This window comes from Trachurus japonicus, chromosome 8 (genome assembly GCF_045865225.1).
Source record: "Trachurus japonicus isolate A0001 chromosome 8, Traja_1.0".
NCBI classification, from domain to species: Eukaryota; Metazoa; Chordata; class Actinopteri; order Carangiformes; family Carangidae; genus Trachurus; species Trachurus japonicus.
The window spans coordinates 30178886-30198320 of NC_140914.1; the positions used below are offsets into that span (position 1 = coordinate 30178886).

The 19435-nt window shown below is 41.8% G+C and overlaps 1 protein-coding gene and 2 non-coding genes across 3 annotated transcripts; 2 read left to right on the top strand and 1 right to left on the bottom strand.

The window, feature by feature from the left end:
* Positions 1–446: 446 nt before the first annotated feature.
* LOC146983581 (butyrophilin subfamily 3 member A2-like) lies at positions 447–5938 on the top strand. Its single transcript, XM_085785624.1, has 4 exons — positions 447–480; positions 2471–2812; positions 5830–5869; positions 5920–5938. The coding sequence occupies exons 1-4, from the start codon at positions 447–449 to the stop codon at positions 5936–5938; spliced, it is 435 nt and encodes a 144-aa protein (XP_085641750.1).
* Positions 5939–12650: 6712 nt separating this feature from the next.
* On the top strand, positions 12651–12722 carry trnaq-uug (transfer RNA glutamine (anticodon UUG)). The gene has a single exon. It is a non-coding gene; the product is annotated as a tRNA-Gln (tRNA).
* Positions 12723–14098: 1376 nt separating this feature from the next.
* On the bottom strand, positions 14099–14171 carry trnam-cau (transfer RNA methionine (anticodon CAU)). The gene has a single exon. It is a non-coding gene; the product is annotated as a tRNA-Met (tRNA).
* Between the last annotated feature and the right edge of the window lie 5264 nt (positions 14172–19435).

Here is a 19435-nt window from a genome sequence, read left to right on the forward strand (position 1 = left end):
AATGATACTCAAGTTTTTTTGACAACCCGGAGCTTGTTTTTTTCCAACTCCCAAGTTGTTTTGAATGAGCATTTAACTACACAATACATTATACAAAAATAGATACAATGCAAATCAACAGCTTTTGTCATTTTTTGTCATTAGAGGTTGATGTTGATTTTGTATTTTGTTCAACATCTTCAACAAATCCAAATTATTTTTTATGACTGAATTTATTATAGGTGGAGAGTACTTAGACTCCATGACAGGGACCTGATAATAATATTTTGTTGACCCATCAGGACATAAATAAGTTTCTGTGCAGCCTCAGTTTCCTCTGTCACCTGACACTGTGTGGAAGTTTGTCCGTCTTCACTTCCTGTTGAAACTTCCTGTTGTTGGTTATAACAGTTACTCACTCCAAGAAGAAGCGGCTTTAACAGGACTGTGTTTTTTTTTTAGAGAAGATGAAGATGTTGATATTTGTGACACTGTTGTACGGTGAGAAAAACTTCCATCTAACTTCATTTCTGGCTGTATGAACCGTGTTTGAGAGGAGGTGACTTGATACTGTGATCAACTGTTCGGTGTAAACTAAAGCTCAGCTGTGTCTCTGTCCTGCCTCTGAACCGCATGTTGCTCTGTAATGTGGAGATATTTCAGTCCCCGAGGCATGTTGCCTTCCAGTTTTACTCAGAAATCTGAATTTCTGAGCTCTGAGTGGAATCTTTCTTGAACACTCCCTGAAGTCAGATCTCCACCTCGGTATAGCTCACAAGACCCCGACATAAGAATTCAAGACGGCTGCTACTCAGTAAATCAACACTCAGTACTGTTCAATATTTGTGCCTGGGCATTTTCCCTACACTGTTTGTGTAAAAACTAGATACGTTTTTTTCAACCTTGGGGTTGGGACCCCACGTGGGGTCGCCTGGAATTCAAATGGGGTCGCCTGAAATATTTAGTAATTGATTAAAAAAAATACTGATAAAAATATTATGTATACAGTATACATATATATATATATATATATATATATATATATATATATATATATGTATATATATATATACACACACTACAATCTTTAACGACTGTATTCTATACTTTCACTTTCTCGAATATATATCGAGTTCAAATAAAATGCAGCATATAAATATATCTGAGCTGGTGTATCTTGACGCGATGATCACGAGATTGTTGTCGCCAGAAATTTGTGATGTCAAAATGGGGTCACAAGCCAAAAAAGGTTGGGAACCACTGAACTAGAGTGTTATCTAAATAGAATACATGTTTTTGTTGTAAGTTTGTAGCTACATCTTCTAAAAAATGTTATAAATTGTTTACATTGAAATCTAACATTAACAACAATGAAATCATTATATTTTTGTTTTGTTATATTAAAGGTACAATATGTAAGAAATCTAAAGCAACTGGCCGTAAAATCATCCTAATATGTCACAGAGACTCAGGAATAATGTTCATATAACATACTGAACTCACCAACAACAATAGAACAGCCAGAATATTCGCATTAAATTTTTCTTTTTTGCAGATCGCAAATCATGTTTATGTTTTGAATTTATGTTTTGGCATGTGTTGCCACCCAGCGCTCTCTCCCAGTCACAGCGTCAGTGGCATTTCAGCCTCTGGGTTGCCAGTTAAGCGTCCACTGAGCTGCAGCTATGGCTGGGAGATAAAATGAGATCGTGAAAAAAAAAGATTGTTTTCTATTATGGGTTATTATGGTCATATTTCCTTGATATCACACGGTACAAATAAGCAGCTTGTCTCTCTGCCGTTTGATACACAGCTTGCTGTTGTGAGCATATAGCCTAGTTATAGTTTGAGCTGCAGCTAAACTAAAGCTAAAGGGAAGAATTACAAAGTGAAAGTTAGAAAAGAGGGAGGAAATGTGGCGAAATGGAGCCGATGGTAAATGAAGTGATTGTGAACGTGATAAACGGAGTGGCTCGTGTTATTTATTCTGCGGTAAGACGTCTCATATGTTGGCTCATCTACGGCGTGAATAACATGCTCCTGTAGATGCGGGGTTACACTGTGTGTGTGTGTGTGTGTGTGTGTGTGTGCGTGTGTGTGTGTGTCAGTGCTGCACACACAGACACACAGCTTCGGAGCGGTGAAATGTAACAATAACTTGCAGATCGCCTGAGTGACGTGAACTCCGCTCGTACTATGAGTCAGAGCAATAAACAGTGAGGTTGTTGATGGATATTTAGCTTTTTACTCTGCTTTGAGACTCTGAGACTGACTGTGATTGACCACAGTAGAGGTTAACGCGTTATAGGGGAGGGGAAACAACGCGCTGCTGTGTTTTGAATTTGACCTTTGGTTCCTCAGGTCTGTGGTGTATGAGTCTGTGTTGATGAGACTGTCAGTGGTTCACTGCAGCTCTAGGTCAAACAGTGGATCTTCATCAGAGGGTCTGATTATCTTCTGGTTTCTGGCTCACCTCTGTCTGTGTCCTCAGTTTCCCAGCATGCCTCAGCTTTGGAGACATATGAGGGGGAGGAGTCTGTCCTGCTGCCCTGTGACTTCCCTATGTTTTACCTGGACGAGCCTTCAGTGGTGTGGAGCCGCTCCGACCTCCGTCCTTCAACCGTCCACCAGCGCCAACAGGACGGAGACGAACTCAAAGACCAGAACCAGGACTACAGAGGACGGACGTCCATGAGGACTGACGCTCTGAGGACCGGAGACCTCAGCCTCACTCTGAGGAGACCCACCACCAGAGACAGTGGCAACTACACCTGCATCATCAGAGGGAGGGGGCAAGAAGAGGGTCAGAGTCAAGTACCGCTGAAGGTCAAAGGTCAGAGGTCATGGACTCATCAGAAATGTCTTGTAATGTTTCACATTGTTTATAGTGATATTTTAATCTCATGTTGTTGCATGTGTTGACTACAGAACGGCCTGTAAACTGGGACCTCATTATCATTGGTGTCTTTTGTCTCCTGATCACACTGCCTGGTGTTACTGTTAGCACTGTCATACTGTATAGAAGGTGGAAGATTAAAGGTAGGTTGTGTGTTTGTACATTAGTTGAAGTGAACTCTGGTGTGAATTGATCAGAAATGTTGTTTTACTGTTTGTTAATATGTGAATCTTACGGCGCCCCTAAAGGGACATGCAAAAAAAAATAATTACATTTCGGGTGCGCACGCGAAGGTTTCAGGTGGTCACACGAAACGTTCACGTGCGCACCTGAAAGTTTTGCGTGAGCGCGGTAGCGGAATCAACGTTCACAAAATTAACAACACGATCCAAAGATCCAAAGCAGTGTATCCCTTGCGCCGAAACAGACTACATGACTTCAAAATCTGTTTCAAATATCTTTCAGACGACAGACGCAACATAATGATGACGACTTGCAAGCAAAGCAGCAATGTCCTTATAATGAAGTCCCAGGTCAAAATACAAACAAACTAACTCCTGTTCTGTCATTTTCATACATGCGAATGCAATAGGCTATAAGGTTCGCATGAGAAACTTGTCCCTTTAGGGGCTCCGTAGAACCTCATGTTGTTGTTTGTGTCGACTACAGGACGTCCTACAGTCTGGAACAAGGTTGTCCTGGTTTCTATGGTCTATGGTTCTATGGTCCTGACTGCTTATCTTCTTGGAATTAGCAGTGTGATTGTTTACAAAGGGATTAAGAACACAGCGGGTATGTAGTGAGCGTGTGTGTGTGTGTGTGTGTACTTGTACGGCTATACATGTGAGGACCAGTTTGAGTTTTAAACCATCAGTGAGGACATTTTGGGAAAGTGAGGGCATTTTGGTTGGTTCTCACCCCTTCCGAGGGCTGTTTGAGGGTTAATAATAACTAGGTTATTATAATTAGGTTTAAAAGAGTAATGGTTAAGGTTAGGCATTTGTTTTGGATGATTGGGTACGGGGCTAGGGAATGTCAATGAGTGTCCTCACAAAGGTAGCCATACAAACGTGTGTGTGTGTGTGTGTGCAGAGTGATGCAAGCTTCACAGTGACTGGTTCATGTGCTGCTGTTGTAGCTGCTACTGTCACACATGACCAAGGCTTTGATATTGTGTCATTGTTTGGTCTGGATCATTCATGCTGATGGATGAACTAACTTCACTGTTAACTGATAACAACACTAACATTTAATCTTGTGTCAATTACAGAACTTCATCCAGTCTCGGTCACTGGTCTAATGGGTCTGCTAAATCTCCTGATTCTCCTGGGCTATGGGGGTTTTGTTGGTCTCATCATATGTAAAGACATGAAGAAGAGAGGGGGTTTGTATGTGTGTGTGTGTGTGTGTGTGTGTGTGTGTGTGTGTGTGTGTGTGTGTGTGTGTGTGTGTGCATGCGTGTGCATGCGTGTGCATGTGTGTGCATGCGTGTGCATGCGTGTGTCAAAGTAGAAAGTATGAACTCTGCAGTGAATTGATCAGAAATGTTGTATTAATTTTTTTGTTTTTTAATCTCATATTGTTGTCGATTGTGTCGACTACAGGACGTCATCAGGTCTGGGCAAAGGTTATCATGGTTCTCTTGGTTCTCCTGGTTGCTGCTGCTGTTGTTCTTTGTTGTCTCATTCTTCATAAATGGATTAAGAACACAGGGGGTATGTAGTGTGTATGTAGATAATTCAGAGTAGATTGTCTCTTGTTTGTGACTCACTGGGATGTGGAGCTTCCCTGATGTGGAGGCAACTTCAGTTCTGTGCAGGAACTACTGTTCTGCTCCTCCTGGTTCATGTTCTCCCACCAGCTGCTCTTTAACTCTGATTGGCTGCAACTCGACCCCTCCTCCTCCTCAGTGGCTTTGTCCTGGACTGACGTCCTCGTGGTCTCAGTCCAGGATGCCTGCCCCTCTGAAACATGTTGTTTCCATACTGAGGAGGAGTTTGATGTTCAGAGCCTCATCATTTAGAGCCAAAAGCCAATCAATCCTCAGATGTCTTCAGAGTAGGAAGTCATGTGGCCAGGCATGGCCAGGCCATGCTTGTAAAAGAGTTTTTTTTGTTTAATTTCAAGCAATTTGCCTGGTAAAATAAAGGTAAAATAAAAATAAATAAAATGTGACCTGACCCTGACACTAGAAGTCAACTGGTAGTGATGATACTTATTTTTGGTTGTGTACACATCATTACACTGACAAGTTTCAAAGTGTCAATCAAGTGGCAGCCACAACCCCAGACCCACTATGTTCTGTTATCTATTTTGCTTTAAATGGGTGCAAAACTTGAAAAATGAACAGTATGTTTTATCGAGGAAGACTTCAAACTGGTTAAGAACATGAACTGACTAGGAAAACATTTAGTAGAGTGAGTTTCGAGTAGACTTCTATACAAATTGACTGCATTATGGAACCAAAAGGTCGCCCTCTAAAAGAAAACAGATCTAAGGCACTTCTGCATTGGCTTCATTTATGAAACAGAGTCTGTGGTCACGTTAGTGATGTAACATTTGAACCACAATCACACATCTCCTTTGTCCTCAGACGTCTCCTGTAGAAAACACCATTAAAATACAGGAAGTTGTAGAGAACTGCACTTCAGTGATAAGGAGCAGTTTGTATAGTGTTTAGTATCAGACAAGTCTTAAAGTGGAGCCCTGTTTAAATATAAATGATCTCAGGTTCACAGTGGTGTTATCTTCATCTTCTTTGTGTTGATCTGCTGCAATAAGACCTGACTGAGTGACTGGAGGAAGGTGAACAGACATTAGACTCTATCAGCTGAGGCTCCTGCCAATAACCACAGTTTATAATAAATCCTATCACATCAGTTAATCTGTCTGTCTCTACTTAACTCTGTGGATGTGAGGACATCTCTGATTCATGTTCCTGTCTCTGTCCTCAGCGTCCTGGCATGGAGACTCTGTGGAGGTCCACAATGAGTGGTCGGTCCTGTTGCCCTGTGAGGCCTCTCCCTTACCCCAAAACCCCACAGTAATGTGGAGCCGCCATGACCTCCGTCCTCCAACCGTCCACCAGAGAAACTGGCTGGGTGACGACCTCAGTGACCAGAACCAGGCTTACAGCAGCAGAACGTCCATGAAGACTGACGCTCTGACCACTGGAGACCTCAGTCTCACTCTGAGGAACCTCAGCCTCTCTGACAGCGGCAACTACACCTGCATCATCTCAGCGTTTAGAAATAAACGAACACTGAGAGACATACAGCTGAAGGTCAAAGGTCAGCAACACAGCCTAACACCTACAGTACAGGATACGGGTCAGAGGTCAGAGTCAGATCTGGTTGGAATTTTAATCAGGGTCACTGAGGTCACGTAAAGGTCATATTGTTGTTTATGTTTATTTCATCCACAGAAAAGTACTCTACCAATGTTGAAGCCTCCCTTTTCTGTGTTCTCCTGGCCCTCCTGGTTCTACTGAGTGTTTCTGTTGGTGTTGTCTGGCACATGGAATTCACTGATAAAGGTGAAATATGGTGTGTGTGTGTGTGTGTGTGTGTGTGTGTGTGTGTGTGTGTGTGTGTGTGTGTGTGTGTCACTCATTGACCCCAGACACTACAGAGCTTTTATTGTGAAAATCTTTCATACTTTGTTGAGAGGAAAGAGACCAGAAACAGCTGCACATTTATGCATTTGTTTTTTTACTTCCTGTTTCCTGTAGAGTTGAATTCAGGGTAAAATTGTGTCCAACAGTCTGTCCGCTGTGTCTCATGTTTATTTATTTATTTGCACATGAAATAAAACTGTTTACATTTGATGCAAATCACTCCATAAAGAGTGAATTATAAGGAAACCCTGACCTGCAGTTTCTTAAGAAAAAATCAAAGGGAAAACAATTATTGAAAATAGAAATGAAGGAGTCCATAAAAGTTCTGTAAGCACAGTTTGAGTTTGTTTGCATATATACATTATCTCAAGAAAGCTCACTGATAAGTTGTTTCAAACAACCCATATTTCTGTCATTAAACTTCCTATAAGTTACTTTAGCTTCAGCTTGATTAGTCTTATTGTTATCAAGCAAAGTACATTGGAAGATTGGGAAGTGGTCACTGATGTCCGTAAATAGAATACCAGTGTGAAGCACTTTATTCAAACAGTTCATAAGTATATACGGTAACACTTTACAATAAGGGTCCCTTAATTAACATTAGTTAGTACATTATTAAGCATTAATTAACAGTTTACAGATATATTAACAATCATTATTATGTATTACTTAGGATTAGGAAACACATTAATTAATGTAGCCTATTAGTAAGCAGTTAATTCATGTTTACTACTCAAAGTTAGTAAATAAATAATTTAGTAATAATAAAAGTTGAATAATCATTATGTATGCATTACTCAGCATTAATTAACACATTAGTTTATATATTAACGCTTAATAATGTACTAACTAACGTTAATTAAGGGACCCTTATTGTAAAGTGTTGCCGGATATATTTTTTAGGGCTTTTTGGCCTTTAATTGAAAGCACAGTTGAGAGAGAGACAGGAAATGGGGAGGCAGAGAGGGGGGAAATGACACGCAGGAAAGGGCCGCTCGATGCAGGATTCGAACCGGGGCCACCTACAGTGAGGACTGTAGCCTCAACACATGGGGGCGGGTGCTCTACCAACTGAGCTAAACACCGCCCCAATGTTACCGTATATTCTTATCTAATAATGTTGCAGATCTGTCAGTTACTCTGATGGGTTTATGGATAGCAGGGTAAAAGTAATTGGCATATAGGATATTTAGAAAATCCTGTGTAGGTGAGTGTGTTTCACTTTTGAAAAGGTTGATATTGTAGACATGAAGAATGTAGCACATTTTACCTTCTTTAATAATTTGATCTTAAGTATTTGCCAAAGCATACAGTGATGACTCCCTGTCCAACTGTCTCCGCTGTGACATCATCACAGGCGGCGACATCTTATCAGCAGCACCGTCCCAGATCAACTTTATTGATCCAAAGCAGTGCTGACAGAGACACAGAAATGAGCTGAGTAGATGAGATTAAAACCTGATGTTGCTGTCTGATGACATCATCATGTGATTTGTTGTCTCTCAGTCCATCAGGAGGAGGGGGCGGAGTCTGTCCAGCTGCCCTTCAAGACCAAACCTCACCTGTCTGAAGACGTCAGAGTGGAGTGGACGGACGAAGACAACAGGAAGGTCCATGTGTATGAGAACGGTTCTGAAGAACAGGACCAGGTTTACAGAGGCCGGACAGAGATGACTGAAGACCTGCTGAGGACTGGAGACCTCAGTCTGACCCTGAAACAGCTCACAGTGAGAGACAGAGGAAGATACACCTGCAGAGTCTACAACAAGGACGGAGACTTCCTGAGAGGGACAGTAGTAACTCTCAGGGTCAAAGGTCAGAGTTGTTTGTTTGTTTCTGGTTGTTTGTTTGTCTCTGTCTCGGTAACTGCGTTTCCATTACAGATTTTCGCAAAATAAAAGCGATATTTCTGAAACTTCGAAAAAGTGCTATTGCTATTTGCGGATGTTTCCATTGAAAGGTATTTTGCGAATGAGCCGTAATGCGTCTTGCGTTTCTATGGTGATGGCACAGCAATCTCAGCTGCCGACAGCTGTTGCTGTTATTGTTTTTAACAAAGACGAAACAGCGCTTGATTGCTGAAAGGCAGTGACGTGTAGAAAAGCGAAAAAAGTGTTTCCATTACACTTTTGCGATACACGTTTGTATCGATACGTCTGAAAAACCACCTCATGAGAACGTAGAAACTTTTTTGTGTTTTTTCGAAATGTAGGTGTTTCCATTACCAGTTTTTAATTTTGATATTTAGGTTTTGCGCATTTCAAGGGGTACTGGAAACGCACCTACTGTCTTCTGTTTCGTCTACAGAAAGAACTCAGGTTGGAGATGAAACAGTCGACATGAGGAACAAAAGCAGCTCCACTGATCCAACTCCTCCAATGGGTGATCAATCAGTCTGATTGGATACTGATGGGATCTGACATTGGACCAGAGAGAAGAAGGAGCTGATGGACAATGCTAAATCCTACTGATCGACAGTCTGTTGACAAAGTTGCATCATGGTGACAAATGGACCACAGTGATGTTGACGTGCTAGCTAGCTTGTTTAGCCTGCAGCTTCAGCTCTTGGGGAGCAAAGGTTTTAACACTAGAAGTGCCAGAATTCCAAACCTACTAGAACGGCCATAAGCGGTCAAAATGACCGTTTGATTCAAAACCCTGTCATCTCTCACAAAAAATACTAAGTTGAAAAATTAATTAATTTATTGTGTTGTGATATCTTTTTTAAACAACATAACACCAACACATATATTTCAAAAAGGTAATAACTTAAACTAATTCACATTACAACAAAGAACAAACTCTGTCGCCTGGAACGAACTGACAACGATATGATCAGAAACTCTTTCAAGTATGCGGACTGTCTGTGAAGACTGACGGGAGTGACGCAGACTTCATCCTCTGCTTCAGAGAGGGACAGCCTTGCACTGTCGGACCTGGTCTCTGCTCCGTGCTCCGTGTCCGTAACCCGGTCGGAACCGGACGGACTAGAGCACACGACGTGAAAATGCTCTGACATGAAGCGCTATAGCGTGCGCAACGGAGACAGAGCCAGGTCCGACCATAGACATACATGTATGGGTCCGACAGCACAGTGAGGAGAGCATGTGATATGAGGAAGATGAAGATGAGCCAGAAATATCGACCAGTCGACTTTACAGCCGTATAGGCTACAGGACAGAATCTATCAGTGGGACATTATGCAGCTCAGCTGGTGATCAGGACAGGACAGCGGAGCTCACCTGGTGCGTCATGCAGCCGTCATATTTCTCTTCTCTTTATTTGCAGCCATTGTCTGAAGTCACTCCAATGTTGATAAATACAATCACTCGAGACCGCACTTGACATAAACAATGGTAGGCTAGTTGCTGAGCAACCAAAATTGTAACATTAATTGCGGGGAAATCCGTGCGGTCAGAATGACCGCGTATGGCCGAAATAGGTAAAAGTGACCATATTTTCTTTGCCTTTTGTGTGATTTATTTAAAAAACATTTTGAATTAAAATACAGACACTTTTAGGAAAAGTCAGGTACCAGCAGGATTGTATGTTTTTTTTCAACAAAGTTATTGCACATATAAATATCAAAACGGTCAAAATGACCGCCATGGCCGTTCTAGTGTTAAATGTGAGTCGGTTCATTGAGTTCAGCTCATATGTGTCCAGGAGAAGCCGATGATATTTGACCTTTGACCTGAACCACAGCACAATTAGCGGATTCCAACCAGGTTGGACATCTTTCACTCCTTTCTTCTCTGTCAGGTGTGGTGGAGCTCTCACTGTTCTGTTTCCAAGATCTGACTGCTATTTTAAGGAGCCACATACTGCTCTCCTTCCTGTGGTTAAAGCAACATGGCGGAGTTTCCCGTGCAGGGAAGTTACACAGTGCAGTTTCAGCTGACGTGACCCGGCTCAGGCTCAGCACCATTCATCCTATTAACTATTTTTCTACCATTGCAATGAGTCTGGAAACATTATTTTAAGGCCAATTAACTCTGCAATGTTGCTTTAATTGACCCTTGCTTCCACCTCAGCCTCCGTCACTCAGTCACCACTCTTTTCCCTCTAGTCCTGTCATAATTACTAGGACCACTAGATGGTGCCTATCTACATATATACAGTCTATGGACACAGCAAAGGGGCCACAGGGTGGGAAGGACCCGGTGCTGCTGCAGACTGGACTTAAAGGGACAACGAGGAGTTTCTCCATCGGCAGAACGAAAAATTCTGCAACAATAAAAAAGTCTCATATTAATGTGGATGAATCTACGTTACCCACACTTGTTAATGGGTCAATTTTCGATAAATATATCATTTTGTCTCTATCGTTATTTTGTTATTATTACTGGTGGTGGAAATGCTGGGCGAGCCGACCAGTGTTTCCTTACTTTCGGTTTTGCGGACGCTGCCCGGCGGGTCATGAGAATTACATATACCATATATATGCATATATTCTATGCATCATGTTTTACTTCATAATGTCTCCACTGCTGAAATATTCAAAATTCCATAAAATGCTCTGCTGCATCACATTATTTTCATTTACCCAAAGATTTATCCAGTAAGATGTAGTGCTATCACATTAATACCAACCCACTGTGTGAGATAAGTTGAATAAAGGACGTTATTGAAGACAGCACCATGATCCAAGAAAACTATGAGGGCTAGTCAACAGAATCAACAGTCCTAAAGAGCTGTGTATCCAGGTTGAGATGGATCCAGATCCTCATTAGGATTCATGATTGGCCAATATTAAACAAAAAGAAAAAAGAGAGAGAAGCAAGCACTCACACAAAAAAAGGATAAAACTTAACTTAACTTATGTCATAACTGTCCATTGCAATGCCATGATTAGGGGTGATGTGTTCACACATCCACATTCTGGGAGGAAGTTTAAGGTTAGAGGCTGGATTTCGTGTAAAACTAAGTTCGTTGTTTATCTCTTAAAATGCCCTTGTGGTTTATGCTATGTCAGTAAAACCAAGAGGGAACTCAAGACCCAGATCTGTGAACACAAGAGCAGCATTAGAAGTAAGGATGAAAAATCTTGATTGAGATACCAGGGTATTGAAGAAGTTAAGCCACTCAAGAGAGGGGGGGGCAGGGAAAGAACACTTTTACAAAGCGAGGCGTTCTGAATCCATAGTTTACAAACTGAGTTTCCCAAAGGTATGAACGAAGAACTCCTTTTGAATTGTTTCATCTGATGTATTCTATTGTGTTGTATTCTGACCAGTGTTTTTATTAGGCTGGGGTTCTTTGTAATTTTGTGGCCTCCATTATGGGGCTTTTTTGATTGGTACCCCCCCCTTCTGTAGGGGATTGTATATTATATTTGATTGTACAGTGGCTTTGTTGCCCCAGGTTTTTTAAGCCATTGGTGGTTATGTATTTTACAACTGTATGGCTCTAAATGGTCACGCTTGTGTCCTTGATATTTTTTGGTTTTCTTATGTTTCTATATTGTTATTTTTTTCCTATAGTATTATTTCTGTGCACTTTCATGTAACTGTCAGTATTTCTGCCTTGTACTTAGTTTTTATTCATTGTACAAGTATTAGGTTTTTTTTCTTATGTACTTTTTTGCACATGTAGGATTTAATTCAGAGATATTTTTGGTGCATTATTAAATTATTTACTTACTGTTAGGAAATGTATTTATATTACGAACTATTGTATTTTTAGTGCTTTTTTGCCCTGTGGGCCCTATGTATATTAATGTTTATTAATGTTGAGTATGAAGTAGAGGAGACTAGGAGGCTGATTGACTGAAGAGGCTTGTTTCTCACACCTGTTGTAATCAGTCTGATGGTACTTATCTGCCACTTCGGTCACCTGTGATCTCACATTGTCCTGCAATAAAAATGTGTCAAAGGGATCGTGAGTGTGCTGCCCCCCCCCCCCCCCTCCTTTCCAATATTAAACAAAACATTTAACATGGAGGTTACAATCTTTTGAGCAAACGCACATCAACATGGATGTGATACCAAAGCCAGAGACGTGGTGGAGAAATCAGCCAGGCAGAGACAGACCAATTTTGTCCGTCCCATGTGCAAATACAAATATGACTGAACCTCGCGTGTTAAGTGCTTAAACGTAGCCTTTTCATCTGGTTGGACGACGTGGTCAATCAGCAGACAACAACCACATCACTCCAGAGGTTCCATGGTGTAATGGTTAGCACTCTGGACTTTGAATCCAGTGATCCGAGTTCAAATCTCGGTGGAACCTGACTGTGTGGAAGACGCCCGTTACGAAGGCTGTCTCTCCTTTGGCACTTACCCCCCTTTCGTCAGCACCTGTTTCAATTAATTGACCAGGAATCAAGGCCTGGCCTGGCCACACCGATACTTATGTGACCCTGACCCCTACCACTTTGCCACCACAGGCCACAGACACCTCATGAATGGGCTCATGTCCATTTCTTCCAAACAGATATCACTCAGTCCTGGGACCAGTCCCAGCCTGGTCAGATGTGTACATGAACTGATGAAGCCTCTTGGATGAGAGGTGAAACGTCTTCCTTGACAAATAACTAAGTCCAGTTGCTTTCGATTTAACCTCCTTTGAAATTCATTGACAATAGTTACTAGACTAGTTTTTTTTCTGTCTAGCTAACAGAATACAATTGTGTGTAAAACTGAAAAAATAAATAAATAATAAAATAATAAAAACAAGATTTTAGGGTAAGAGTCGCCTATAAGGTTTGACATCACACATTACCTGTACTTAATCATTTGCAAAGATGTACGAAGACTTTAGGCTACAATGTGATGAAATGAATGAGAAATACAATTCTTTTTTGAACATTTGCCAAGTGGTTTGGAGGTTTGTCCATGTTGTTTTGAGAATGTAATTTCTGTTTTGAAAAATGAGCCAAACCAATGGAGAAAAACTGTAATAGAGGAGGCACAATACCTGAAAGTAATTATTTCAGTTGTCAGTATGATAGCTAAGCCAAAAACATGCTATTTTCATGGGAAACACAGTACGAATGTAAAGAATCTCTCTTATTTTTTGGCTTTTTGCCTTTATTGGATAGCACACAGTGAGATAGACAGGAAAGGGGGAGGCAGAGAGAGGGGGAATGACATGCAGGAAAGGTCTGCCTGACGCGGGATTCGAACCGGGGACGCCTGCGTTGAGGACTGTAGCGTCTACATGGGGTTAGTGAAAATTCTGGTACCTTTAGAAAGTTACCAGCCAGATTGGCTGGTGATCTAAAAAGTTAATTTAGAACCCTGGTCATACCAAAGCTGGAGACTTGGTGGTGAAATCAGTTACAAAAACAAACCTCCTGCCTCCCAAAGCAACGCACTGTCCTAACTGGCCACAACCGCTTGAATAGCAAAACCATCTCAGAGGAATAATACAAAATCAATATGGTCTGACGACTGTCGTTTAAACATGGTGAGTCCAACAACTCTTACCGTCTGTCCAGGTAACAATTAGGAGTGCAAACAAACCTGCAGAAGATGGTGGGCTTTTTCACGACCCCACACTTAACCAGGATAACCAGGAACAGCTGAAGCTGAGGATTAGGGAGACAGCCATTAGGGACACAGTGCAAACCACCACAGAAAAGGTACGCACATACAACAATGCACTGCCCCGTGTGAGGCTCGAACTCACGACCTTCAGATTATGAGACTGACGCGCTGCCTACTGCGCCAACGAGGCCTGCAGAGCAAAGGCAGTGGAATTGCAAAAATGTGACCAGCAAGCAAAACACAGGCTGCTACTCAGTCAGGAGTGGGGCTGCCCAGGTTTTCTTCCCACTTTTTCTAAGTGTCTATAGCCCTATTCGCACGGGATTAGTATTACCTGGGGACCTCTGGTGATTTGTAAATTACCCCCCACGTCTGTGTTTCTTGCAGTGCATTCGCACGGGATAAGTGAAGTCTGTATTTTACTCGAATTTACTGACATTACGGCCTGGATGTGACGTCAAAACCACGTGTGCAGTGCGAAAGCGAGATGGCGGCAACGCGGAAAAAGAACAGGCATTGGAGCCGGGAGGAAACCCCACAACTGATAGCTGTGTGAGGCGAGCCACAGTACCAGCAACAATTTGGGAACATGGTTCACAACGATAGTGTGGGAAAACATTCACAGGGAACTCCTGCTCCGGTGCTCGTCGATAAAAGACTTAGGCGACTGGACCAAAATAAAAGACAGATTGGATTACCTTCCTAAAAAATACCGTGACTGCCTCAAAAATAGCATGAGGACTGGAGCAGAGGCCGTTAAATGTCCATATTTTGACGAACTGGACGAAGTTTTGGGTAAGTAACGTTAATATAATTGTGGTTCTGTTGAGACTCGTCAAATGCTAGTGTTTATGTTAATTTCACTTACGTACGCACCGATACAAGCCCATGTTTGCACCTAAAACGCCTTCGAAAATGCAGCTCATAATTTCAACCGATACAGTATGGTTTCAACCGGGGAAGAAGTAGAAAAGGCGCGCAATAAAATGGCGCATTCGCACGGGATTAGATCACAGACGTCCTCCGCAATTATTACAAATTACGGGGTCCCCAGGAAATACTAATCCCGTGCGAATAGGGTTTATGAGTGGACACTCACACCTATTTAACGGTGTGAATGGCAGCAGAAACTAGAAGAGAGCCGGGGTTTAAACTTCTCTCCAGCTCCACACAGTTATTGAACATTTTTGGTCATCACTTTTGCTGAACACTTTGACAGCCAGGGAGATACCGTTTGAGGAATGCAACGACTGTGTGTGATCAGCAAGAGCTGTTTCAATTTCAATTTCAATTTATTCATTTAAGAGATGGGACAGTACATATTAATGGACATTTAAATATAAATATGAATGAGATTATAGCCATAAGGCTCATTTCCATCTCTTGTCCCATTGTCAGGTAGGTGTTAGATAGAAAAACAGGACAAAGAACCACAAAGAATCATGTGTACTTGATGTGTGGGAATGACAGTACAAATTATTGAGACTTTAGGCAAGCAGGAACAAGGGAAAAGACTGTAATTGTGATTGTGTTGCTCTTTGTGGCATTCATACGTTATCACTGTGTCATTGCCACAGAACATTCCAAACATCTGAAAGATAATTTGCTATCAAACAAAAACCTACCTTTTAAGAAAAAAACCACAACAAAAAACTTGTCCTTACCTTGGAAAGGATGTTGCTTTTCTTTCTTCTGGGAAGTCTTGCAGGCTCTGAGGTAAACATGTAGGATCAGTGCCAAGGACTAGGTCAGGATTGATAATAACTAGAATGCTGTTCCTAATTACATCAACAGTATCCTTAGAGACTGTCCCTGACTGTGTCTGAACATAACTGTTCACTAGCAGCAGTTAAACCACTACAATTTGTTGTCAAACCATCACATATCATCACACCAGTGAGTGCGGTGTTGTCCACAGGGGGGCAGCACAGCCTCACCCTCTGCTCTGTCTGTACTGCCAGTGGTTTGGACAGAGAGACGGTCAAATACAATCAGATGTACTACAGTATATTTGATATTTGTGGGATGTAAATTTGTTGTTGAGTTTTTTTGTGTGTGTGTGTGTGTGCCTGTGTGTGCAAATAAGGCTGAGACCACTGTTAACATGATTCTTTTAACTGTCCCCAAAATGATCTACTCATTGTTTAGACTTGTGACCTGATGGAGCCTTATGAATATATGACAAAATGATGAAAGACAAGGTCGTCCGTCCTGCTGGACCATTCAGTCTTTGACAGTTCAAAACTACCACACTAAGTCAGATCCAACTGGGTTCTAAAAACCTCCTCATATGCTAAAGGTTGTGTCTGTTGTTCCTCCACAGCCCTGGATCTGTAATTGGTGCTTGTGAGACGAAGAACAGAAACTGGTGCTACGTGCTGTGATTATAAGGTGCTATGATTAGGTGAAGAGTGTGTTAACAGTGACGCTTCAACCCGTTACCTGAGACTGGCTGCACCCTGGATAGCTGGCAAGTGAAAAACTGATTCATGAATATCAGATTCTGTTCTGTACTTTGAAAATGTGAGGAAGGTATTCACAAATGCTTTTCATTCAGCTGTAAATTCATTAAATGTATCACTGGATCTGTTCCATATCAATGGATCTGTTTTATTTGTAAGATATTTGTGTCTCTCCTTGCTCTCTTGTTCTTTGACCTCATGGTGTTTAAAGGGATAGTTCAACCATTTGGCAAATCCCTATAGTTTTAGGAGTAGGTTTGTTACCTTTAATTGTCGGTGCAAGCTATTTTTAGAATGGCAGAGCAGAGCTGCGAGCTCTGGTGGACAAGTTGTGACCTGCACATTCATGACGCTATAAGATAATAACAGAACGTTACGAGACAGAGTTGTTTTCGAGGCAAATACAGAGACTGCTTGCCAAAAAACTGCCCTCCACGGGATTGCGCATCAGTGATTTTGCATGAATGTACCTTGAAAACAACTTCATTATTATTTCATAGCGTGGTGAATGTGCAGGTCACAACTTGTGAGTGTGTTTTGGAGTTGTTGGATTGTGTATTTGATGAGTTTGATGAGGGAAACCAAGAAATCCCATTAGCCTCCGTAGCATAGCTCTGAGCAGCTTGCGGTTCTGCTCCGCCGTTCTAAAAATAGCTTGCACTGACAATTAAAGGTAACGAAACCACTAAGATTACAGGGATTATGGCAATGGGCCAATTTGCCACAATGTTGAACTATCCCTTTAACATGTGAGAGGAGTGATGTATCATTTGAGGGAGTGACTCTTTCAAAATTATTTTCAGATGTATGTCCTGTAAATTAGTAAATGACATTTGGGGATTTCAGCTCTGAATATTTTATAGCCTATCTATCCTCAGACACTTTTTCTGATGCATTTGAAACATCTGTGGTCATCAAACAGCTGTGCATCTACAGATTGAGAGAAGTGTCGTGCACACGCTCCATTCATTTTATATACTGTATTATGCACAGTTTCCAAATGCAAAACATCTGTTCTCAGGATGATCCCAGGCATTTGCAGTAGTGGCTCTGGGCCTCATTCACCAATATCTTCTTAAGAACCTTCTTAGATTCTTTCTTAAGTTGTTCTTAAGAGGTTCCTTAAGAAAACCTGACCTTTTATGTTTAGTATAGCTTTTAATTGTTTTATCTTATCTTAGTAACTGTTTTTACGGCCCTATTTTTCTGTTAATCTATGTTTGATGATTTTGTTGTTTTATTTATACTGCTAGCACCTGTATGTTGTGCAGCACTTTGGGCAACTAAGGTTGTTTTTAAATGTGCTATAGAAATAAACTTTGAGTTGAGTTGAGTTTGAGAGAAAACCCTACGTCAGATTCATCAACGCATTCGTAAGCCTCAGAATTGTTCGCAGCTGTGTTCTTATGCCATCTCCTCGTAAGTTGAGGGCGTGTGCCAGGTGAGTCTAATTAACATAGGATTAGCATAGGTAACCGCCCCATCAATGCCCGTAAAAGGGCATGAGACTGCAGGGCCGTGTGCACAGAACCCACAGGCACTGAGCAGAGAAGGTGAAGTGAGAAATAAAGTTGAAATGCTCAAATGAAAATCTGGGAGGGAGCACCAGACTCCAAACGTAAAAAGAACTTAAGTAGTGAAGTGGCGCTACTGCGGCAGGAATGAAACAAAGAAACAAACAAAAGGCTTATATTTAGTTTATATTTTTGTATTTATATTTAGGCTATATTTAGTAGCGTCAGCAGTGGATTCAGCTCTTCGGGTTGTTATCAGAGAGACCACACTCTCACGTGTGCCATCATAAATATCATCATATTATCACATATGAAAAAAAACAGTTGTGTGTAGGGTGAACACTTACAGTAAGTGCACTGTTGCAGCCCGCAATTAGGAAAAAAAATCACATCGGCAGCTGTATGTTGCGCACAACAACGACAAACAACACATTTACTACCCCCCCCCCCCCCCCCCCCCCCCCCCCCCCCCAAAAAAAACAAAAAAACAAAATGAGAAAAAAAAACCTGATATGAATTAAAGCAGAAGTAAGTGATATATTTGTGTTAATATAAGTCTTAAATAGTTATATCTTCCGACAGCAATCACTTACATAGAGTGTTTGGTCTGAAACACGGGTCTGTCAGTCACTCTGCTCTGCTCTGAGCCGAGGAGAAAACTTTTATCGTATCCTACAGTTTTTATCCAATGAGGAGAGAGAACGGCATGCAGGGCTGTGTGTGCAGCCAAGGGACGCCGTGAATGTGGTGACGTAGGGACGAGGACTGTTATGGCGCGTTCAAGGCAGCCCGTAACTCGTGTTTTTCCGACCTGTGAAGTCGTACCAGTTCGATCTGGTACGAGTTCACCGGTCGGAAGTTACGAGTGGCCGTTATAGTGACTTTCACAGGTAAAACAGGTCGGAAAAACACGAGTGGGTTCCTTGGAACGCTACAAAGTCGTAAGTCGTGACTTGAAGCTGTAATTTAAAGCAGAAGTAAGTGGTCCGGTCGTTTTCGCAAATGCTGCGTTCCAGGCAGGCTTTTGAAATCGTAAATTACAGCTTCAAGTCACGACTTACGACTTTGTAGCGTTCCAGGCAACCCACTCGTGTTTTTCCGACCTGTTTTACCGGTGAAAGTCACTATAACGGCCACTCGTGACTTCCGACCGGTGAACTCGTACCAGATCGAACTGGTACCACTTCACGGTCGGAAAAATACGAGTTTCCTTGAACGCACCATAACAGTCCTCGTCCCTACGTCGCCACATTCACGGCGTTCCTTGGCTGCACACACAGCCCTGCATGCCGTTCTCTCTCCTCATTGGATAAAAACTGTAGGATACGATAAATGTTTTCTCCTGGGCTCAGAGCAGAGCAGAGTGACTGACAGACCCGTGTTTCAGTCCAAACACTCTATGTAAGTGATTGCTGTCGGAAGATATAACTATTTAAGACTTATATTAACACAAATATATCACTTACTTCTGCTTTAAG

Bases quoted from the DNA above. Each gene is read 5' to 3' on its own strand.
- LOC146983581 (XM_085785624.1), top strand. From the start codon at position 447: ATGAAGATGTTGATATTTGTGACACTGTTGTACG. The intron at 481-2,470 runs GTGAGAAAAACT...CTGTGTCCTCAG, and splicing joins ATTTGTGACACTGTTGTACG to TTTCCCAGCATGCCTCAGCT. The intron at 2,813-5,829 runs GTCAGAGGTCAT...CTCTGTCCTCAG, and splicing joins AGTACCGCTGAAGGTCAAAG to CGTCCTGGCATGGAGACTCT.